This window comes from Pangasianodon hypophthalmus, chromosome 24, assembly GCF_027358585.1.
Source record: "Pangasianodon hypophthalmus isolate fPanHyp1 chromosome 24, fPanHyp1.pri, whole genome shotgun sequence".
Classification (NCBI taxonomy): domain Eukaryota; kingdom Metazoa; phylum Chordata; class Actinopteri; order Siluriformes; family Pangasiidae; genus Pangasianodon; species Pangasianodon hypophthalmus.
In genome coordinates this window covers 2689213-2714479 of record NC_069733.1, presented here as the reverse complement: position 1 = coordinate 2714479, position 25267 = coordinate 2689213, and the positions used below count along the sequence as shown (strand labels likewise).

Below are 25267 nucleotides of genomic sequence, written 5' to 3'. Positions count from 1 at the left end.
AATAAAAACGTCAATAATAATAATAATAATAATAATCCCTTAGACCCGTTTTCTTATTTGCCTGAATTTGCCTTATAGCCAAAAAAAAAAAAACAAAAAAAAAAACAGTAATTGCGTAAGACTCCTATAAGCTTCCTTTTTCATTTGTGATACGTATTTACGATATTTCTGAGCTTTAGGATCTTTATGATATTTAATATTTAATAGCTTTAGGATCTTTGTTATTTCTGAGCTTTAGGATCTTTATGATATTTTTGAGCTTTAGGATCTTTAGGATCTTCATGAGCTTTAGGATCTTTATGATCTTCATGAGCTTTATAAATGCATATGAACGTCCCACAGGAAACTACTGCTAGTGTTGAGCTCATTAACACTCGTCATACCAGCACATAGAGCACAAGTTGCAATGACTGAAGACTTTTGTTATTGTTATCTCAGGGATTAAACGTACACTCTTCCTGTTTATGCTCAGTAAGCCTATCATGACCCAGAATCAGAGATAATTTATTAGTGAATAAATTATAAGTCACTGAATCCATGTGCTGCTTAGAGGACAAACAATAACGTCCTTCTGTAAGGACTCCTCCCGTGAGGGTAAACCACAGAGGTATACGACTGATCAGACTGAACAACAGGCAGCTGACGGACAAAAATGCCACCAAACTCATTTTTATTTCAATAATCATACAGATGCAGAACCTTCATGTGATGGAAAGATCAGATACGTTGATATTTCTGACTCAGTGAATCCAGGCTATATGTGGCTCCATTAGCATTAAGCTACTAAGTGTCCTTGAAAATTCCTGCCTAAAGTCTTTTTAAACATTAATAATGTGTATTATGTTGATTTAATGGACTCTTTATTTAATGTAAGCACAAAAAACATCATTTTATTTCAGAACTTTACTCCTCAGAGTTAGCCACTATACACAGTACTGTACACATCCCACACATTGCTAATGCTAGCATTCCCATTTCATACGTAAATCCCAACGGCTGGGAATTTCTTCCCAATGAGACGATTTTACTCGCTTGTTATTGTTTCTTTGATGGAATGTTTGGCAGAAATGAGACATAATTAATGTTTAGAGGGATAAAGTAAGACTCTATGAGATTAAGGGAGGTTGAAATGGCGACGGTGTGGAAGTGTGCTACCTCCACCGCCGAAAATCGCCTAAAATGACTCGCTGTTGAGGAAAGTCCTGCTAAAACGACCATGGGTGTGTGAATCAGAGTCTTTTCTAAGTGAGTTTACTATAAAATCTGCATTTCGTCACGAAATTTGTTATATAAACTTTAAAAGAATAGAGGAAGTACGGTTTCCACCACTCAGTTTCCCTGCAGATTTGGCTGCGTTTTTGTCATTTTAAACAAAATGGCCGGACAAATCGAGCAAACCGAGGAGCAGCTGAGCAAACAGGGAACTCAGCTACCGGGAAATACTTTTTACACGGCGATTTATGGATCATTTGTTCGGAAATTACAGCGTTTCTCGAGGTAAGAAAACACATCTGAAGTCCACTCTCTACTGTTGGGAGCAGCCGCGCGGTCGGTTGAGTCTATAAGGTTCTCATCGCTCGTTTATATGTCGCCCTCAGCTGTTCGACGTAAACATTGTCACTTCGTGCATTTTTTAAAAAAGTCTTTTAAACGTTAACGATAAACTTCTGAACGGGTCTGATGGCAGAGACCGCGCCAGCTCCGGCAGCCTCCACGGCCAAAGCGCCGAAAAAGAAATCCGCCTCAAAGGCGAAGAAGTCCGGACCGAGCGTGTCAGACTTGATCCTGAAAGCCGTGTCCGCGTCCAACGAGCGCAAAGGCGTGTCTCTGGCGGCGCTGAAGAAAGCGCTCGCGGGCGGCGGATACGACGTAGAGAAGAACAACTCACGCGTCAAGCTCGCGCTCAAAGCGCTCGTTAAAAAGGGCTCGCTCGTGCAGACCAAAGGCACCGGAGCGTCCGGCTCGTTTAAAGTCAGCAAAGGCGGCGCGGTGAAGAAACCAGCCAAGAAGATTGAGGTCAAAGCCAAGAAGCCTGCGCCGAAAAAACCGGTGGCTAAAGCGGTAAAGCCTAAAAAAGCACCGGCTAAGAAACCTGCTGCTAAAAAAGCGCCTAAGAAAGTGAAGAAACCCGCAGCAGCTGCGGCTAAAAAGGCCACAAAGAGCCCGAAGAAGGCGAAGAAACCCGCGGCGAAGAAAGTGACCAAGAGCCCGAGCAAGAAGGTCAAAGCCGGGAAGCCCAAAGCAGCCAAACCCAAACCGGCCAAGGCGAAGAAGGCGGCTGCGAAGAAGAAGTAAAAAAAAAAACTTAAAAAACATCTATAATACCACCGAGTTGTCAGAGAAAGAGTTAAATTTTGGACTGAGCATGCGCAGAACTGATTATAATACTACTACGGGCTACAGGAGGAGTGGAAATGAGCTTAGAGACGAGATTATAAACAGCTGAACAAAAAGCGGCACACTGAACATTAGCCATGTTTCCATCCGGCTTTTTCACAGGAGAAACACTTTCACATTATACATGGTTTGTGGATATTTCTCTCTCTCTCTCTCTCTCTCTCTCTCTCTCTCTCTTTTTCTCTTTTTTCCCCAAAATGTCTTTAACTTTTATTGATACAAATTTGCGACAATAGAAATGTTTGTTAAAAAGAAACTGGGATTTTTATATGTGTGTAATTCCCAAAAACCAAAAAAAAAAAAAAACATCCTTGTGTAGTCCGTCCGCACTTCCGGTAGAGAAAGTAGTGTTTTGTTTTTGTTTTTGTTTGTTTTTTGTTGTTTTTTAAACGGAAGTGACGTAACGTTCACCTGAACAGTGATGGGATATTTGAATGGAAATATTGCTATTGATTTAATGGACTCTGAAAACACAACACACTGTCACTACCTCTGCACACAACGCACAAATCCGATTAAGGCTTTGTGCAGCTTTTCCAAACCCTTTCCGAGCCGCTTACACCACAGACCTGGAAACAAACAAACAAACAAACAAACAAACAAGTCTTTACACTAAAACTCCAACTGTACATGACATTCTATGTGTGTTATTTTTTTCCACATCTCTACCTAACCTCATTTTATTTTTTATTTTATTATTTTATTTGTAATAGTCTGTGCCCATGTTAGTCCCATTTTTATCTCTGTAAATAAATCCTGATTGAAACTTCCTGTAAATAGCCAGGACAAAGATGTTAATTTATTTATTTGTGTAACAATAACAGCTCTTCTGTAGTTGTGGTATAACATGTCTCATTTTTTCATTCAAACTTTTAAGCATTTATGTAAAAAAAAAAACAAACAAACAAAAAACATTTTAATACAAAAAGTCCAAATAAAACAAGTGCAAAAGCCAAAGTTGTTTGTTTGTGTAGTTATTTACACACTTTATTACACTTTACTGAAGTTCGATGTTTATTAAAGCTGCAGCATCACGTCATGTTTCTGAGATCGTTAGTTACTTACTGTAGTCAGATATTCAAATATCCGAGGTACTAATGATGAATATTTCTTCTGGTATCTGAGTGTAACGTGATGTCTGTTGTGTCTGATCTCCACAGGCCAGAGATCAGACGAGATGGTTCTGATCACTTTGACGCAGCAGACACGCTGATGTAGGATTTAAAGGTCTAAAATAAGAAGACGTTCTTGTGAAACTGGTTCTTTCAGTGTTAGTGAACTCACTCAGGGCCGCAATCAGGATCAAACATGTTTGAGGGGCGAGCGAGGGGCGAGTGAAGAGTGTAGAGCGAGTGAGGGGCGAGTGAAGAGTGTAGAGCGAGTGAGGGGCGGGTGAGGGGCGAGTGTGGGGCGAGTGAGAGGCGAGTGAGAGGCGAGTGAAGAGTGTGGGGCGAGTGAGGGGCGAGTGTGGGGCGAGTGAGAGGCGAGTGAGAGGCGAGTGAAGAGTGTGGGGCGAGTGTGGGGCGAGTGTAGAGCGAGTGAGGGGCGAGTGTGGGGCGAGTGAAGAGTGTGGGGCGAGTGAGGGGCGAGTGAGGGGCGAGTGTGGGGCGAGTGAAGAGTGTGGGGCGAGTGAGGGGCGAGTGTGGGGCGAGTGAGGGGCGAGTGAGGGGCGAGTGTGGGGCGAGTGTGGGGCGAGTGAAGAGTGTGGGGCGAGTGAGGGGCGAGTGTGGGGCGAGTGAGAGGCGAGTGAAGAGTGTGGGGCGAGTGAGGGGCGAGTGAAGAGTGTGGGGCGAGTGTGGGGCGAGTGAAGAGTGAGGGGCGAGTGAGGGGCGAGTGTGGGGCGAGTGAAGAGTGTGGGGCGAGTGAGGGGCGAGTGAGGGGCGAGTGTGGGGCGAGTGAAGAGTGTGGGGCGAGTGAGGGGCGAGTGTGGGGCGAGTGAGGGGCGAGTGTGGGGCGAGTGAGGGGCGAGTGAGGGGCGAGTGTGGGGCGAGTGAGGGGCGAGTGAAGAGTGTGGGGCGAGTGAGAGGCGAATGAGGGGCGAGTGTGGGGCGAGTGAGGGGCGAGTGAAGCGCGAGTGAGGGGCGAGTGTGGGGCGAGTGAGAGGCGAGTGAGGGGCGAGTGAGGGGCGAGTGAAGCGCGAGTGAGGGGCGAGTGAGGGGCGAGTGAGAGGCGAGTGTGGAGCGAGTGAGGGGCGAGTGAGGGGCGAGTGAGAGGCGAATGAGGGGCGAGTGTGGGGCGAGTGAGGGGCGAGTGTGGGGCGAGTGTGGGGCGAGTGAGGGGCGAGTGAGGGGCGAGTGAAGAGTGTGGGGCGAGTGAGGGGCGAGTGAGAGGCGAGTGAGAGGCGAATGAGGGGCGAGTGAAGAGTGTAGAGAGAGTGTGGGGCGAGTGAGGGGCGAGTGTGGGGCGAGTGAGGGGCGAGTGAAGAGTGTAGAGCGAGTCGACGCCCGTTCCAGAAAACAGCTCAACCTGCACAAACAAAACAATATCCCGCGTCTCACTGATCACAGGGATAATTTACTAACAATTATTCTGTTTCTGTTTCAATATCAAATATGTTTAAGATGTTTGCTATAATTCAAATCACAGGAACTAACTAACTATAAACAGTTAAAAGGATCCTACTTTAATAAAGAAAACATTGTCACTACTGGCATGTTATAAGATCAATAAACCACTTCAGGTCATGCTGTTATAGGAAATTAATCCACATCAGCGCAGTAACAGTGACTCCGCTTCATCACACCTTTCTATCACTGACTATTTTCCTATAACAGCACACCACCGTGTGATTTATTATCTTAATGGCGATTTACAGCAAGTGAAACAAAATGCCCACGTTGTCTGTCAAATCAAGGCGATGAAAATGTATTTCTCTCGTTGCATGACGTCATTACGTCCAGTACATAAATGTGGGAGATGATTTATTATCTGAAACAAAATCGAGTGCTCCAGACCAGCACCTCGTGGTGTTACACAGGAGCTCCTGTCACCCTCTTGTGGTGTAATGTGTAGTCCGTTGCAGGTTTGCAGAGGATTTTGGGAATTGGATGCAGAAGTCATAAGTAGAAGGAAAAGATATATAGCCTTGCTAGCTTTAACTTCCTGTGGTATGATGGTATGAGACGTGCCTCCATGTGCAGGAGGTTGTTTGGGTTTTTAGCACGTGAGGTGCTAGCTAAAGAAAATGGGAAGGAAAAAAGGAATATTTGGGATTCTCTTCATCAGGTGTGGGTTAGAATATAAACGTTTGAGCTTCTCAAAAACATGGTGAAATTAAGTTAGCTGGGAGAGAGAGTATTCAAAGTGATGCTCACTCTACCACTAAACAATGATCTTTGCAATGCTTTGGGAAACTCGGCCCAGAACAAGATGGTGTCGGCTTAAAGCAACCGTGGACTACCTTATGTTTTTACACCCAGACTTCTGATTTTTAAAATTTTTTTACAGGATCTTTGCATCAGCTCTTCATCGTGTAATCTTTACAATGGGACGAGTAATAATCTCAAAAATTGACGTAACACGCTACAGACACTGCTAGCGTTCTTATAAAGCTACGCATTTTTACTGCATTATTAGTGTTTTTACAGTAAACACACCACCACATGGGTAAGTGAGTGAGTTCAACGTTTGAACATGTATGTATTTTAACTCCTTGATCCCGCCCTTGTTCACAAAGCTCCTCCCCCAGGATCTTCAGTGGCCCGTCGAATAAAGTGAAATAAAATATAAAATGGCTGCCCGTGTAATCCCGAACCAGAATTCCGGGCCGGAACAGGTTTTCTCAGCCACTTCTGCCCAGGCCATGGTTTAAACCATTGTTTTGACATTTTTTAAAGGCTCAAAGACAGAGAAATACAGAGAGAGGGGCAAAGGGAGAGAGAGATAAGAGAGAGGGGCAAAGAGAGAGATAGAGAGAGGGGCAAAAAGAGATATAGAGGGGGCAAAGAGAGAGATAGAGGGGGCAAAGAGAGAGATACTTGCAGGTAGTGAAACCTTTTCACACAAATACAAATTTTTCCCAACATCATAAAAGAATTACTTGGCTGTCAGTTGAGATTGTTGCCAGAATATACAGTATATATATATATATATATTATTCTGTTGCTTTTCGTTCTCCAACACACCAAATTCACCTAATCAATCAACCAGCAATTCCCAAACTGTGTGAAAGTAGGAAAAACAATAAAGCATAAGGGAAAGATCCAGGGTTAGGAACTGTGGCCAAGTCCATCCAAAGATTTTACATATATACAGTGTCTTGGATAAGTATTCACCCCTGCTGATGTGTAATGTTTAATCTTACAAGCTGGACCTGAAAAGGATGTAATTCGTATTATACATCATTGAATATATGGATGAATATATGGATCCCACTTTATTCCAGACCATTTTGAAGCCCAAGCAGCTATCAAAGTCTGGGACAAAGCTCTGGAAAATGTAAATCAGAGTTTGATTATTAAAAATATCCCAAACCTCGAACATTCCACAGAGAGAAATTAATTCCCAAACATGGAAAGAAAACAGCAAAACTGTGACTCTGCCTAAAGGAGGTCATCTGACAAAAGTCAGTGACCGGGTAACGAGGGGATTAGTGCGAGAAGCAACCAAGAGCTATTCACAGGGCAACCATAACCACAGGAGACCGAAAACTAGCAAGGCGCCTCATGGGAGTGAAAAGAGTCAGCTCTTGGTGGTGGTGAGCTGAGACGATTACTCCGTCTCACTGCAAAGAACCGCTGTTTCTTGCATACCACAAATAATACTTGTTTTCGTGAAATGCCTCTGCAGCATCGCCTCATTAACCCTTTCACGCGTAGATTATTTAAAGCATATGTAGATTCAAGTGATGGTTTTTATTACTCAGACTCAGGATAAAAATTTTTTTATGGTGGTCAACACTGCAGAAGTGACCCAGATAATACATCACAATGGTGAATATGTACTGGTATCTTTTATGTTATTCCATAAACTGCTCTGACTTCAGGTAGACTCTTCAACTGTTTGTGTTAAATATCTCAGTTTAACAAGTCATAACACGTACCTGTTGATTTCTGAATTATGTTGCATCATACTACGCCATCAGTGCAATATTTAATAATTAAATTTATCATGCTGATGTTATTAATGGGCAATGTTACAACATTACAATGACTTAAAATTGAACTAAAATTAAGGGTTTATTTATGGCTTACTTACTACGCAGCTTGTAGCCAAACACAGTCAGCTAATGTTACTAGCAAGCTGATTTGTCTAGCAACTTTCTGAGTCATCTAAATAATAATAATAATAATAATAAAAAAATATATATATGTATATATATATATATATATATATATATATATATATATATATATATATATATATATATATATATATATATATATGTTTACATTTTTATTTTAGTACACAGATTAACATATCCTATAGGCTAACTTCTGATATAGCTATGATATAAATGTCTGAGTTTATGTGAGAACATATCGTAAAAAAATGTGAGTGATTATGATGGCAGTTTGTAATTTTTATATATATAATATATTTTTTTTTATTTAGATGACTCAGAACGTTGCTAGACAAATTCTATTATTCCACTAGGGGGCAAAATAGAGCAATAATCTCAGCTCCTGACAAAATGTTAAAATGATATTTAATTGTTCATTAGCTAGAGAAACGGGTGAACTTTGCTGTCCGCCATTTTGATTCCTTATACTCATAACACTGTTCAGCGTTTTAAACTGTAAATATGACAGTTTGTGGTGTATGTGGATGTTCCAATCGACCAGGCGGACAAAAAAAAGTTTCCGAAAGTAATTTACAAATCAGGGCCCCTGAGACTCAGCTATTACGTCTAAGAAATACGTAAATTACGGAAGGCTGCCGTTAATCTTAAGGATATCATGAGCATATCACCATTTTGCAAAACAAAGTTTTTTCAAAATTTTATTTAATATATGAATATACGTGGGTTTTTCTTTTCAAAAAAAAAAACAAAAAAAAACTTATGCACTCTTTAACTCATTCATCCTTACAACTCCACAGATATGGTGGATTGATCAAACTTTGATATAAAATGTACAACTTAATTAGACAGTTTTGATGTTAAAAAATTATGAACAATATGGACAAAAAGCAAAAAAATCTTCCAACATTCATCTTGCTGCTAAAGTGCACGCAGGTACATGTTTACCTGGGGTGAATAAGTGGAAAGCAGGACATTGTTATGAGTATTTAATGTGTATTAACAATTTTTTTAAAGAATTAAATGAAATATCTTGAATTTCTGATAAGAATGTCTATCTGCATGACAGGACTGATGCATCAGGTATTTTAGCTGCATAGTTACAAAAGTGTCGCATTGTGCATCAGTGAAAACAATCCTTAAGCATGTCTCTTTCTCAGAGAGGTAATTTTGGGGTTTCACAGCAACAGTGCAATCATAAATTTTACATTTTATACTTGTAACTAATTTGGATAAACTATATTGAAAAATCAGTATGCTAGTCTCGAGTGATTTGCATCTTATATTTCCTTAAAAAACAGACATAAATGTGGAAACCATGCAAAGGGTTAAATGACCTCATCTAAGACCTCATCTGGAAATAATAATAATAATAATAATAATAATAATAATAATAATAATGATGATGATGATGATGACTTTCAGGTGATTATTACTGACACGTGATTATCCACGCGGTGGCAGCACGCGCTCGTGTAGACGGTGACGGCTGTGGCGCGCGCGCCTGATGTTCCCAAACTCGTGGTCCTGACCTGCACATGAGCACGTGCGCATCGTCCGCCAGCTGCTGCACGCGCACAGTCTAAACTTTTCCTAAAGCACGGCTTCTTTTTTATTTATTTATTTATTTTTTTTATTTTTTTTTTTGCTGACTCTTCACGCTGCACGTTTTCCACGTTTTCCACGTTTCCACGCTGCTCAGTGGAATTTCCGAGGCGTACCGATGAAGCATCCCAGCGGGGATTTTCGTGCAGCACAAGGAGGCGTAACTCTCCGGGGTTGCCAGATTGAGCTCAAACCCCATCATGACCTCATCACATCAGTTTGTATATTAGAGTGGAAAAAAAACAAACAAATTTTTGGGTTAGTTGTTAGAAGAAATAGAATTCAGTAGCAGTTTTAGATACTAAAATTCAATTTCATTCTTTATTAGCTTAAGGTTGATTAGATCAGCCATTGTGTCATGTAGGCCATTTCTAAAAATATACAGCCATTAATATTTAATATTTAATATTTAATTAGTACATTAATACTTATTATTAAGTAAGGAATAAAACATGACGGGTGGTGTGATGAAGCGGAGTTACTGATAGCACGTCAACGTTGATTATTTTCCTATAACAGCATGTTGTTCCTTTTATGCCACAGCAATTTGTCAACAATTACATTTTTCCAAAAAAATAATAAACGATATGTCATACTTTTTATCCATTTATAGTTACATTTAATGTTACGGAACATCCTCGAAGCAAGCTAGTTCTTGTTATCACTTATGTTATAGTAGCTTACGGTATAGTTCCCTGACGAGCCTCTCTTTTTTTTCTCTCTCTCTGTCTCTTGAAGTTAATAAGACAAAAACAAACAAACAAACAAACAAAGACGCACCATGTCACAATTGTGGAATTATCCGTACAAAAGTGGTGTGAATGTAAACCTTGGTGTGAATGTCATTACATTGTATAGTCTTTAACCTGATTTTGCTGTCGCAGACAAAAAAAATCACGCATCATAAAAGAATTCTTTGGTCATAAGTTGAATAAACTTAAAATTAGTGCTTTTATGACCAACGACAGCCTGACGTCAAAGTGTGAGAAATTTCTGAATTTCTGCTACGATGCTTATCTAAAAGCCACCAATCGGAGGACAGGATATGACGACGCCAAACTCACGGGTCAGCTACAAATACGGTAGCGATGATGGCGAAATTGAAAGGAAACATACTAAGAAACAGAAACAGTATCCTTATTACGTCAAATCCACTTTGAAGCATGGTTGCGTTTACGCGAGCCTGTTTTCAGCACCGTCCCGATTGCAGAACGTAGTAATTTTCTTTCATTACAGGCCCATCGTTAGAGTATCATCGTCGTATAATAATGACACAGACAACCAAGCGAAAAACAGGGTTTTTTTTTTTGGGATCATCTCGTACAGTGTCACTCATCCGGCTTTACTCTACACACTTCCATGTCATTAAGGCAAGTCATGAGGGCACGCTTATAGAAAACCGAAACAAGGCCCAAAAGGAGGTAGAAAAGCTCGCTTCAATCTGGCAACCCCAGGACTCGGGCTGGACTGCAGACAAAAGTTGAGGGAGTTTTTGGGAAACAGATGAGAGGAGACTGAAGCCACATCGGACACAAAAGGGTGAGTTCAACAAAATGATTTGCTTCAGTTCATTGAGATTTGCATTTTCATTGAGATGATCAAACTTTAACTTATATCCTTCAGTCTTTGTTTTATTGCTGTGTAAAAAATAGCATGTGTAATACAAAAGTGCATGGAGTAAAAGTAGTTTAAACTACATAAAAAAGGATGATTAATGTGTATGATGTCAGTGGAAGAGAGAAGTATCAGGAATGAAGGATATGGCGTATGGTAAATGATATATTCTGATTATATTGTAATATGCCTTTCGATATGTTAAAGAAAAGTCACTGGTGTGTGAAATGTAAACATTATTTTGACCCTTTGATTGCCATCATTCAGTTTGGTGTTTTATTATAATTATTTATTAATTATTTATTTGCACATTTCATTTATTTATTTATTTTTTTGCAAAGAGTGACACCATTATGATAATAATTTAATGTTAAATGTAAGACAATGTAGACCCTCAACCACTATTGCGCTCCTCTTTGTGGTGACCAGCGGCTCATCGGGACAGATATGCACTCTCATAGGAATTTTTTTGGAAGGAGTCTCCAGTGTCAGTGCTATGTAACAGTCAGAAGTAAAGCTCTTTCAAGTTTTCTACCATAGGAATGTCTCAAGATGTGGTTTAAGAGAACATGAGGGAACGACTCATAGCTGCTACAGTGTAAGTGATAACAGAAACTAACTTGTTTAGTGGACGCTTCAAAACCTTAGCTGTAACCCTGAGTGTGATATATCGGTCTTAGTAAAAAGTGTGATATATCGGTCTTTAATAAATGAAGTAGTCTGTCATCTGTCGTCTGTCCTGAGGACTTTCCCATGGTGGAAAACTTACTGACTGTTACAAAGCACTGACACTGGAGACTCCTTCCATAAATATGAAATAAATGTCTCCTTACAGAAAACAACACATCATGACATGTCAACAATCACACATTTTTCATTGTTAAATAAGAGCATGTTCGTAATGTGTTTAGAAGCTATAATTTGTGAATGATCTGTTACTATAGAAACAGCAACGTATTATTGAGTGCATTAATATGTTCTGTGCTGGGATCTACTCTCAGAGCTGCTGTTAGAAGAAAAGTAATCCATGATCCATGACTGTTGTTTGTGCTTCTTTGACCCTTGACCTCTGTGGTGGTCCTGGAATCCTCCTTCATGGTGGCAAGGGGCAAATGGGGGCAAAAATGTGCAAATGAGACAAGCATATATAGACAGAGTGTGAAATGTTCCACGCTCCAATGCTCCAGTGTTGCGTAACACAATGCGTAAATGTTCCGTAGTTGCATTTCTATACTCTTAATGCTATGACATTTAGGATTCTGTTGGAAATAGGATTCAAGGACATCTGGAAAGCCTTTGTGAAACACTATAAAATGTACTAAATCTGCTATAAATAATAGGAATATTTCACCCAGATTGCTAACATTACTAAGCTAGTTGGGTGAGAATGTATTATACCAATGAATTATGCTGAGTGGTTAAGTAACAGTGCTCATATTAACATCAGCAAACTTTCTGTTTATGTTCTTTTTTTTTTTTTTTTTGTCAAATTGTCAGAATTGCTACTAATCTCTTTTCCAGCTGTTTCCTTTGCTAATGAATCAGAAACATTTTTCAAATTCTGTGCACTGATGTGTCATGTAGTGTCTGTAATCCACCCACATAACAAGGGATGTAGTAGCTCAGTGCGAGCATCACCTCATACATCAGATTTATTTATTTATTTTTTATTTTTGGAAATACTTCAGGAATTGAAAACATACCACATATGCACTGACTGCAGAAAGCTGAGCTACACGCCATGGTATGGTTTCTGGTTTTCTTTTCCAACCATGTTGTAACGTGTACATTTTTAAAACCTTGTGTAATAACTGCCACGCTGTGCTCCGCCTGAGCAAAGCCCTACGGTGTAGAGATGGAAAGTGTGAGTAATTCTTCAGGGGTTCTCGAGGATTGAGTCTGCCACATCTGCACTTGAGCTGCGTGAAGCTCCTGGCTGTTGACAATGTTTGACAACACTTTTAAGGATGCAGTGTGTAGTTACTTTATAGAACAGCTCTGACATAATGTGTGTATGAGGGTTTTTTTTTTTTTTTCGGAAAGGATTCTGTTGAGGGAACACCTAAAAAAAAAGAATATAATCAGACTTTCCCCCTTTTCTGACACTGACACTGACACTTTTCTGGCTATGCAGTGAAAAAAATGACATTCTTGACACTCCTTTGTGTGTTTTTCCTGCTATTCAAAACTTTGGTATTTCAGTTTAGTAGACTTTTATCTAAAGTGACTTTCCTTTCCAAAGCGAATCAGACAGAATCTAACCTGCTGCAGTTGACGGTTAACAATGTTGCTCGTTGGAATTCTGACAGTCCTGAGATTTGAACTCAATGAGATACAAGAGATTTTTTTTTTTTTTTTTTTTTTTTTTTTTTTTTTTTACGATCTCATTTCTGACCTGCTTGATTACTGTAAAGCAAAATAAAATGTCTACTAGCTTTTTAAAAGTTTTTTTTTTTTACTATATTTACTAAATAATTCAGAGTCGTTACTTAATATTATGCTTTATACCACAATGCTGTTAAATTCTCGATCTGATTCTAATACGTTATTGTTTCTATAGTAACAGCTCATATAGTAACACTGCACCTAATCTATGTTGAATAGTAAATAAAGAATATTTAAATAAAGAAAAAATAACGCATAACGTGATATGGTGATGCTTTCTATAGCAAGACGTTTATTTAACATTTATGGAAGGAGTCTCCAGTGTCAGAGGTAAAGGTGTAAATTTTACTACTATACATTTATAGCTACTATTTTCGCAGATGTTCCACAACATTAAATGTATTTATTAAGAGAAAAAAGTATGTCATTCTTTAATAAATACAATTTGTTGTATTGACTCTGGGACATGGTGTTATAGGAAAATAATCAACTTGGGGTGGTAACAGTAACTCCATCTTGTATCAGGCTGCAGCCCATTGTTGATTATTTTCCAGTAACAGCATGTCCTCATGTGCGTTATTCCTAATGTAATGAGCAGCTTGTTTGTTGAGAAATGTTGTACACTTTCACTAATGTGCCTTTTTTTTTTTTTTTAACTCTCTTTTAATTTTCAGACTTGCTGGACATAAACCACAATGCTGGCTCCCTGGTCTCTCCAGTGCCACCTGCCAGTGTTAGCATGCATATGGAGCCTCTGCCAAGCGCAATACGAGTACCTGGCTTACCCCCATGGTTACGCCGAGCCCGAACAGGATCACTACACCCTTCCGCAGATTCCCAGTGATGTGCCCAGGATCCAATTACGCTTAGCCGGAGAGAAACGAAAGCACAACGAGGGACGTGTCGAGGTTTATTACGAGGGTCAGTGGGGGACCGTTTGCGATGATGATTTCAACCACCACGCCGCTCAGGTGGTGTGCAGAGAGCTCGGGTACTCCAAGGCCATCTCCTGGTCGCCTTCCGCCAAATACGGGAAAGGAGAAGGTATGCTGTCGTAGCTCATGACAAAAAAAAAATGGCTGACAAAAGGTACTGGGAACTAGGTAGATTCTGAGCTATTACAATTAATGTTGCTGTGATTGACATTTGATGTGACTTTAGCTATGCCCTCATTTCACATAGAAATGCTAAACTAGTTATCTACCCCTAACCCTAACCTAGTCAACATTTGTGCACTGCTTTCCTCTGGTTTTTCAGGCCGCATCTGGTTTGACAACGTCCACTGCACAGGGAAGGAGAGCACCCTGGCGCAATGCGAGTCTAACGGCATCGGTGTGTCTGACTGCAAACACTCAGAAGACGTCGGAGTCGTCTGCAGTGACCAGAGGATCCCTGGATTCAGGTTCCTCAATCCAGTCACCAACAACATAGACGTACGTTTTTTTTTTTTTTTTTTAGAAAAACGTTTTTAATAGAGCTCAAGCCCATAACCGTTCGGTCACAGCCGAGTTCGTTGACCACCATGAGATAATGACGAAGCCATTTGCACTATATTTTTACACCAGAGTTTATAACTACATGATTAAGTGTATGTTATGTTAGGGCTGTGCAAACTAAATGATTTCTTTGTTGACCAAAGGCCAGATTTTCAACAACCCCCTTGAAAAAAGGGTTGAACAGTGTAGCAATGATATGACTTTTTTTTTTTTTTTACCTGACCTCTGCAATTAGTTGCAGTGACTGTAATTCCTTTTTTGAAGAACGAAGCCCGTTTTGGTCCAGGTTTGCTCATTAGTGGGAGCCGGATGACGTAATTTCATTCTGGCTAGTCTGGCATGTCAAAGTTTTAGGCTGTAATTCTGCGATTTAAGCTTTCTAAGACCACTTTCATTGTTGTTGAACTGGAAATTGTTTGCTAGAGGAGCTAGCATTGGGTTTTAAATTCTGCAGAACCTACTATCACTGGTATATCCTTACTGATTTATAAGAACTGGCCAAAAAGAAAGCAGAGTAGGGACAGTTTTTTTTGTTTGTTTGTTTGTTTTTTTCTCCAAAAGAGACAGGTACAAATTACAAGTGAAGCCTACATGCCTTCAGCTGTCTAGACATCTGGCCTTCAGACTTCATCTAGTCAGATTTGCTTCAGCTGCCGGCAACTGAGCCAACGAGAAAAAGAGAGTAATTTTTTCCCATCTGGCAACAGACCACACGTAACGGTGGTAAAGAGGCAGCAAGGTCAGCCATAATGACAGAAATTTTGACCACATGGAAGAAGGAATCGTGTGGAGTTAGCATCGTGTGGAATTAGCGAGATTTAATGCCAGCATGTTCAGCCTATCATACAGCATTAATGCATTAGTGTTTTAGAAGATTATTACTCAAGAGTAGCTCTTTACAAGTCCTAGATAAATCACAGCTGATGAACATTCACTGCATGTTAACATTAGTTCGTCACAGCATTATTTATTACCTAAGGACAGGATGGATATCGTGTCCTAGTGTGAATTCATCCATGCGCTGTGGAAATATTTCCCCATCCAGGGTTTAGATCACGTCCAAACCACTAACTCGGGCCATGCATTGTGTTTTGGAGTTTGTGTGAATCTGTTGCGACATTTCTTGCATAACTTTATGCAGTAGTGATGACTGAGCTAGTCTGTGTTTGTGTGGAGAAGGGCTTTGGCAAAGCTCACTTCCTTGCTGGCTAACTGCTAATACACTGTCCTGCACACATGCATAAATCCTCTGGTAAAAGTACAGCTTCAGAGTCATCACCCAGATTAAAGTAGAAAAGTATAACCTATTAAATTTACTTAAAATGTGAAAGTAAAATTACAAGAACGAGTTACTAAGCAAAAAGACGTATTAAGTTACTGATGGTAAACTAATGCCATTTTCACCAAGGAATGTCGGAAGAACATTAGCTAAGGCTAAATAACAACAGTTTTTTTTTTGCTAATTTCTCAAATGATAACTAGCATGAAAATAACTCTGATGATGCAAACAGCTGAAAGTGTACATAGCAGCAGATAGCTTACAGTGATGGGTATTAGGTCTCATTTTTGCTGTAACATCTGTTTAGATTTGTTATGAAATTTAGATTTGATGCCAAAAATTCACCTTTTATTGACTTTATCTAACTTAACTATAAAGCACAGACTATATTCACTGAAAGCTTGTTAGAAAGTGCAATATGGAAGTCATAGTATATACACTGTTTTATACAATCTACCCACTTCCTTCTTGGCTTCTCCTTCATTTTTTACCTCTAGTTTACACAGCCAGGAACTGAAAATACCAAATACCTCATGAAACATTTAGCAAATTTTCTGCATAAGTTTTATCCCATCCTGGAAGAAACCCTCACACCTCACAGAACTCATTAGCCTTAGTATAGAGAAAGTTTATTTAAAACAAATCCCAGGTTTTATCCTCAGCTCAGAGACAGTGTTATCCCAGCAGGAGAATCACTGCAGATCCTGTTGTTCTGTTCCAAACAATGACTCATATGTTCCCAAACTCCCCCGCGTAACCCTGCGTCGTATTTAATGAACTGGTTCAGAGTAACGCTGGGTCGGTTTTTCAGCTTTTAAATCGCTCTGGATGTGAGTGTGTGAGTGAAACCGTCTGATCTTGGATCAGTGTGGCAAAAAATGCCCTGGAGGTGCCCTAGGAACTCACAGCTGTGTATGTGTCTGGCTTTGCGCAGCAGTGGTCTTCCACACAGCTCTTTTAAACTTCACAGAACACGTGAGGCCAAATGAGCTAACCTGGATTCAGGTTAAGCCAGATCTTTGACGCTGTCTTGGTTTGCATTTCCATCTTGGACTCTGTGTCTGCTGAACGTTTCTGATGGTAAATGGTTTGCAGTGATGCATGACCAGGAAATGAGGAGCACTTTAGAGGAACAATCCACCCTAAATGACTTGCTTTATAATTAACATGTGGGTTTCACTGGCATCCAAGATTTTAGTTTGTAAAGAAATTCTGACACTTCTTTCATTGATATGTTGCTCTATTTTCCCTTTGGCTAATGGTTTCCTACATTGCACAACCAGCTGATAGTGGTGCAGTGGGATTTACCCCTCTCTTCATCTCTATCTAAAGAGAAAGATGCGGCGGCACTTTAATCTTTGAGTCCGTCCAGCTCTCTTACCTTGTCTGCTTAAACATTCTGCTCAAACAGACGCTAATATTGCCACCTAACCAAGCTGAGTGCAGACAGCAAACTCCACAATCTTTCTTTTAATCTTTCTGAGGCTAAAGGTCACGCTTATGCCCTTGAGCTTTGAGTCAATACATTACAATGACATCCCAAATGGAGATTAACTGCCTGTCTATATGTCATGCGTTCCTTAAGTATCATGACATCATTCTCTCTCTAGCTTTCTCTTCCCACCCCCAGTCTCTCTCTCATAAAAAAAAAAAAAAAAAAAAAAAAAAAAACACATGTGCAACTTCTTGAGCTTGCCCTAATGAAGCCTTAAATACAGCCTCTAAAATGTGAAACCACACGTGACTCCTGTTTTATTCTCTTTTAACTCTTTTTTTTTTGTACTACTTTGAAACTGCCCTTCTGAAACTATCTATTAGCAGAAAGTGATAATCGTCAATGAGTGTTTCTGGTGGCGCCAAAATTTATAGGAGAGTGCTCATTTTTCCAGCTCATGTGCGCCATTAGCACCAACAGGATGTTACCACCCATTTAAGCAGCCTTGTTTGTTTTAAGTAGAAGGATATCAGCTGGTAGGAGCAAGTCTGCTAGCATTGTAAAAACATGTTAATGCTTGCTGTAACATCTCTGTAAATTTGAGAAGACCTTTTGCAAGCAGAGACTTGGAGGACGAGTGGTCAAGTTTTTTTGACATAAATAGCCATGATGAGGTTCAAGGCCATTTTGCCTGTTTCCAGTGGAGTCCTCAGAATCTCCTAGAAATTCTGAGTATCACTCATGAGCATTTGATTGGTGCCACATGTTGGGAGCCTAAGGGCAGACTTTATTCAGAATTAGCACTCAAGGACGATAGAGACCATGTTTGCAACCACACCATATTACTAAACACTGTGACTGTGGTCACTCCAAAATCTCTATTCCTCAAGATGTGGTACAGCTCATTCATTACGCTAGGGCATGTGAAACATGATATATCGAGATCACTTCATTCAGCTGTTAAGAAACGACACTCAACATGCCTTTCACTGTATCACACACTCGAAACAGTCCAGACATGCCAGATAAGATAAACGGTCAAACAGTCAAACAGTCCAATGTGACATCTAAAACCTATGCAGGCCCCCATTTCAGCTAAAACATTTCAGTCAGCTTTTTTGTAAATTAGCTTGATTGTCAAGTGTTAAATATTTTTATTTTAGAAACCTTAGAAGCTCCACTCAGAGAACATGGTGCCCTAAGGGTTCTTAGCATGTTTCTTTGGATTGTTCTAGCTTTCTAAAGAGTTCCTACCTGGAAGCTTTTCTGTAATAGAAACTCGCTATTGCACCTAAAAACAGGAACCTAGAAACTTCTGGATTTTAGCTTTTTTCCCCAAAATTTGTTAAAATTTGCAGAAAGGTAAAGGCAAGGAGTGTAGTTAAGGAAAGGGTTAGTAATTAAGGGCTAGGGTTAGTAATTCTTCCTCCGGCTGCTGTTAGAAAAAGTCAACTTTTTATACCCCTAGAACCTAACAACAAGTCAAACGACCTTTTGAGCAGTCGTTAGCGACTGTTATGCACTTGACATAGATCTCCATCTAACTGCTGTTTAGAAGATCTGAGAGAGCAGATTCGGTCACTCGCCACTAGTGTGTAAAGCCTGACTGAGTTGCATGAGCCTATGTTCCCAACAACCTATCACTGATCACCATTGCTCCCAATGACCAATCACTGATCACCATTGCTCCCAATGACCAATCACTGACCACCATTGCTCCCAATGACCAATCACTGACCACCATTGCTCCCAATGACCAATCACAGACCACCATTGCTCCCAATGACCAATTACTAATCACCATTGCTCCCAATGACCAATTACTAATCACCATTGCTCCCAACAACCAATCACTAATCACCATTGCTCCCAACAACCAATCACTGATCACCATTGTTTGTCCTACCTGTGTACTTCTTTGTTCTTGATTTTAAACTCTGGTCTCTGTGATATTTATAGTACTTAAAGCAGGTTATTCCATCTACATTATTATTGCTATTTTTTAAACTTTCTATTTTCTTTTCTTTTCTCTATGTAGAGAGAGAGAGAGAGATATGTTTGTAGTAATTTTATGTTTCTTCTGTATTTCCTGAAAACACCACTGTACACCACTAGCTTCTCTTATGACTTTGCTACAAGATGGTATGAAATTCCACCCAATTCTTACAAACTTTGCTGGAGATCATGTTGCTTTTTAGGAACACAAAGTATGAGAAGTGCAGAATGAGAACCAGACACCCTCCATTCTCGCTGTCTCTGTTTTTTTTTTGTCTGTCTGTCTGTCAGTCTGTCTCTCTCTTTCTTTTTCTCTCTCTCTCTCGACTGGACATACACATGCGTTCCATGAGACTCTTCTTTTTTTTTTTACTCTCTCGTTCCTCCACTTTTTTTTGGCGTGCCGAGGAAACAGGTTCACCGCTTGTGCCTCTGTCTCCTTCTCCAGATCGACAAGCCTAAGGGGGCTTTATTTCTTTCGGAAAGAAAAAAAGACAGACATGTTCTTACAAATCGACCTTCCAGCTGGTGAAAAACCCCCGACACACACATACACACACACACATCTCCATTTGCGGAAACAAGCCACATGTGTTTAGGAAATTTACTAAAGCTTTTTTCCTGGTAATAGGTTGTAACTGGGGCTACCTCCTTGTATCTGAACTCACATGTTGTTTTAACATGAGCTTGAAAACGACAGGAAGTCGAGCAGCAAATAGCATCTGATGTGTGTGTGTTTGTGTTTGTGTTTGTGTTAAGGGTCTATTGAGACAAGCCACATTTCAGCAATTTCTCCCATTTTTTTAACCTCAGAAATCACAAATAGTGTTACATGAGAACTGTGGGTGGCTTTTTTCTTGTTTTGGAAAGTTTCAGTGTTATGGTCTGCATGCTTAAATTTAAATCATTTCACATAACCAAAGTCGCTCTATTACACAGACACTCTATTACTAACTTACTAGCAAATTCCATGGTGCTTTGTTTGAGCCATTTTGACCACATTTACCTCTTGCCTTAACATGCAGTCTTTATCTGAATATCAGTATCTGGATAATGAATGGTCCGATCTTGCCCACATTACTCGGTATTCATGTGCGTTCTCATCGTCTGCATTCTATACACATTAATCTCTCTCCCGTTATGTTAATAATATGCTGGGAAGAGTACGGAAAGCTGTAAACATGGCAAAAGTAGGAGTCTGTTGTTGTTCCTGCGGACGTGAGCTTTCGCCTCAGTGGAAACGCACTGTATGCATTGCCAATCAAGGGGTAGACAAATCAAAAATCCACTGGATCAAAAATCCACCCACCCATGCTGTCCAGTCCCATGTTTTTTTTAGTTGCCTGAAAACATAACTGACTAGACTAAAAAGCAATTAATCATTGAAAACATTTCTACCATACAGTTTCTCGATATGTATAATGATATGATACGTAGGTTTGCTAACAAGCCGCCAACAAAACAGCAGTGTTGTGTTTAAAAAAAAAAGCTGTGAAAAATTGAATTAGATGATACTTTTATTTTACAAAAATGCATTTGTATCTATTTTACAATTTTAAAGATTCAAGACCATGTTCAAATCAGCTGCTTCTGCTATACCTCAGTGTTGAAAAGTATATTGTGATGTAATGTTTCATGATATTGATAATACATCGTCAAATTGCTCAGGCCTAGGTAACACACTTTAAAGTGAAATGCAATGCATATTGCTGTCATGGTGGATATGGTTGTTTCTATTTTTCTATGTTTGTGCTTTCAAAGATAGATAGATAGATAGCGTATTACAAATCAACCAGTATTTGACCAAATATGGAAGCTAATACCCACTAGTTGCATTGCTTCATACACTGGTTTTACTAAAAACAGCACTGTGAGGAAGACGTGCGCTCGGCTTCGTGCCACTGCACTAAAACAGATCCTATATTTTACCCTTTGGTTACTGACCACAGAGTCATGTTTAGATTTTTTTTTTTTTTTAGAAGACTTGCTCCTGTTTGCTCATGTGCCAGACAAAAATACAGCTGCGTCTGAATTTTGGTGAGAATGAGAGACCTTGCAAAATGACTTTGAGGTGTCTTACTTCAGATAGATAGTATTTTAGTAAAAGAAAAATAGCTGATATTCATATGTTGATTGAAAAACTCTCTTTATTGATACCACAAACATCTAGTTACACATGGCATTTTGCACCCAGTGGATGCTACAGCGGATCGTACTGTATGCTAATCAATCTCAGATGTTTTTGAGTATTATGGCAGATCACAGACCTTCAAAGAAGCGTGTTTCCAAGAGTTAACCAAAATGTATAAATGGCTCTTTAATGCTTAACTGCAGTCTTAACACTGTAATTGTGTAGCCACTCGAAGTACCGTTTGACCACAGATGTCCATGGACGTCGGTTATTGGGTCTGCCTAGCTTACATTTACATTAACTTGCATATGAGTATATACAGTATGGGTCCATATTAAGCCATTTGTATAGAATTAATATAAAACCATAAAGATTGTCTTTGCTGCATCCTCAATCGATTTATCAAAGTTTTTCATTCTGGCCACATTTGAAAAAAATATCCTTTTTAAATGTCTTTGTATTCACTTTTTAGGATTTATATAATATCATAATGCCAAAAAAGTGAATATTCGAGTTATAATACAGTTTCTTATAAGTGTTATTAGAATTGTAGGCCATGACTCATGTATGATCCCGATATTAGGATCCTTCCAAGAATCCCTGCATTCTGTATAAGGAATAAAACACTTCAGGTCATGCTGTTGGGACTGTTACAAAGCGCTGACACTGGAGACTCCTTCCATAAATGTTAAATAAACGTCTCCATACAGAAAACTTCACCATATCAATGATGATGCATCTTTCTTTGTTAAATAACATGTTTTTAATTTGTTTATTATCAGGCTTGAATTACGTGGGGCGTTCACCATACAAGTCCCCGCGTAAGATGTTACTATAGAAACGATAACGCATTAGAATGAGTGCATTAATTTAAACCTATGATTTGCAGCTATTGTAGAAAATGAATCAACATCTTCTGACCAATAAGAATCAAGTATTCTTCAGCATCACTGTGGTATAACATATTAGTGTGTCATGTGGTAAACCAGAGTTAATAAGCAGAAAGGATGCTCTCGCAGCCCGGTATGTTTCATTACAGCTTTGCATTTCAGATTATTTTGCTTTCCGTTTGCTGTCTCAAACAGTAGAGTGTGACATGTTCATTTCAGCTGCTGTGGTAAGGAAAAACTTCGCTAAGCTTCGGGATAGCCATTATACTTCTTCCAGATGGGCGTGTAGGTGGTGTGTGTGTGTGTGTGTGTGTGTGTGTGGAGGTCAAGCTGTGGGAGGCTTAAAGCCTTTTTTCTGCTGAGCACAGCCAATTGTGGAGTTCCCAAACTTCTCAAACATAGCCATAGACAAAGGAATGCAAATAAACTCACTGACCTTCTCACACCAACGTGTGGTTAACATCGTTTCGCAGAAAGTTAGCTTCCATTCTTTCAATTCTCTTAGTTTCCATTCCATTCTAGTCATGTTAGCATTGCTTCCCACTAGTAGGTTTACTGTGTAAGATGCTGTGGTTTGGTAACAATGTTACTTACAAGTAGATGTTTTCTTTATTGTGTAGTGTGGGTTTGGTCATCAATCAGAGCTCGTCTGCACTTTGTCTCATGACATAGGGAGTCAATGTATCACACCTAGCATCATAGGCTATGTTAGTATTGATGGATCTGGGTTGAGTACATGGGAATCCGTGCAGAATCAGAGGCCAAATTTTCCCCCCAAAAATGGTCTTGAAAGAACAACATGGTATTGTAAAGAGGAGTTTAAAAAGAACAGCATACATGACACGCTATTTACATTGCAACATATTTCAGCTTACTGAGCTGTAAAATTAGTGTTCGCCTCCAGACCTTTCCTCCTCCACTCCATTTTCTATCAACTCACATTCCTGATGTGCTGTGAAATGTAAGCTGCAAAATGGCTCATATTGTTGGCGTTGTCTCAGATGTGGAGGAATGCTGCTACCAGTGGCTTATTTCAACATAATGAATCATAAAGTTCTGCAATAAACTGGCAGTAACAGGAGTGTTCTTGATGTAATGCACAGCACTGACGTTAAGTGGGAAACGTCTCTGTGCAATTCTGTGGGAAAAATGAAACTATCTTCACTGATAAATGAATTTCTCCAAAGTATTTAAAGTTAATGTGGCCAACAATTAATGCTAGTGGGTGCCTGTTTGCATGATTGTAAATGCATATGACTACTGGCCAGGATTAGCTATAATTTATTGTTGGCAATTTTAGCAGTTTATCTTTCCCTTTTCAGCATTTGACCATCCAGGTGGAGGATGTACGCATCAAGCCGATTCTGGCCTCCAACAGGAAGCGAATCCCTGTAACTGAGGGCTACGTGGAGGTCAAAGACGACGGCAAATGGAAGCAGATTTGCGATAAGGAGTGGAGTCCCATGAACAGCAGGGTGATCTGCGGCATGTTTGGCTTCCCTGCTGAGAAGAAATACAACACGCGCGTCTACAAGTCAGTGTGCTCTGCTTTTTCGAAAGATTTCAATACTATTTTCAAATATTCCTAACCCAGCAGATCATGCAGTGAGACATTCCACAATCTCTCCATCATAATTCCACAATCTCTCCATCACTATTCCATAATCTTTCCATCACTATTCCAGAGTCTATCACTATTCCACAATCTCTCCATTATAATTCCACAATCTCTCTACCATCTTTCCACAATCTCTCCATCACTATTCCATAATCTCTCCACCATCTTTCCACAATCTCTCCATCACTATTCCACAATCTCTCCATCGTAATTCCACAATCTCTCCATCACTATTCCATAATCTCTCTACCATCTTTCCACAATCTCTCCATCATTATTCCATAATCTCTCCATCAGCATTCCATGATGTCTCCATCACTATTCCATAATCTTTCCACCATCTTTCCACAATCTCTCCACCACTATTCCATAATTTCTCCTTGACTATTCCACAATCTCTCCATCACTATTCCATAATTTCTCCTTGGCTATCCCATAATCTCTCCATCACTATTCCACAATCTCTCCATCACCATTCCATAATCTCTGCATCACTATTCCACAATCTCGCCATCACTATTCCATAATCTCTCCATCACTATTCCATAATCTCTGCATCACTATTCCACAATCTCTGCATCACTATTCCATAATCTCTGCATCACTATTCCACAATCTCTCCATCACTATTCCACAATCTCTGCATCACTATTCCATAATCTCTGCATCACTATTCCACAATCTCTGCATCACTATTCCACAATCTCTCCATCACTATTCCATAATCTCTGCATCACTATTCCACAATCTCTGCATCACTATTCCACAATCTCTGCATCACTATTCCACAATCTCTGCATCACTATTCCACAATCTCTGCATCACTATTCCATAATCTCTGCATCACTATTCCAATCTTTCGATCACCATTCTACAATGGAGGTTTTTTCAATACTGGCTACTGACGTTGGCCACCAAAATGATATTCATTGTGCATAATTTAGCTAGATGCATTAATAGTAAACAAATTTATTCATTGACTCCACTGTAACGCATGAGTCAAACAGAAGACTCTTTCATAATGGCAAAAAACACAAGCCACTTTTCCATTCAGTCATTTGGAAAATACTGGCTATGTCTTAACCGCATGCACAAATCGCTGACCTCCTCATGCAACTTACCAGGAAGGATCGTCTCTGATGACTCGTTTTAGTTTGCCTAGCTGAATTTGAAGAAAAGCCAT

At 39.7% G+C, this 25267-nt stretch overlaps 2 protein-coding genes across 2 annotated transcripts in view; both read left to right on the top strand.

The window, feature by feature from the left end:
* Positions 1-1597: 1597 nt before the first annotated feature.
* Positions 1598-3354, top strand: LOC113542231 (histone H1). Its single transcript, XM_026939603.3, has one exon. It carries the CDS (start codon positions 1681-1683, stop codon positions 2293-2295), a length of 615 nt encoding a protein of 204 aa, XP_026795404.1. The 5' UTR covers positions 1598-1680; the 3' UTR covers positions 2296-3354.
* A 7267-nt stretch (positions 3355-10621) lies between these two features.
* loxl2b (lysyl oxidase-like 2b) overlaps positions 10622-25267 on the top strand; it is a 28708-nt gene continuing 14062 nt past the window's right edge. The window contains exons 1-4 of the mRNA XM_034299212.2: positions 10622-10780; positions 13915-14284; positions 14498-14673; positions 23789-24000. Of these exons, the coding sequence (XP_034155103.1) occupies positions 13936-14284; positions 14498-14673; positions 23789-24000 (737 nt within the window). The 5' untranslated portion in view covers positions 10622-10780; positions 13915-13935. The remainder of the gene's footprint in view (positions 10781-13914; positions 14285-14497; positions 14674-23788; positions 24001-25267) is intronic.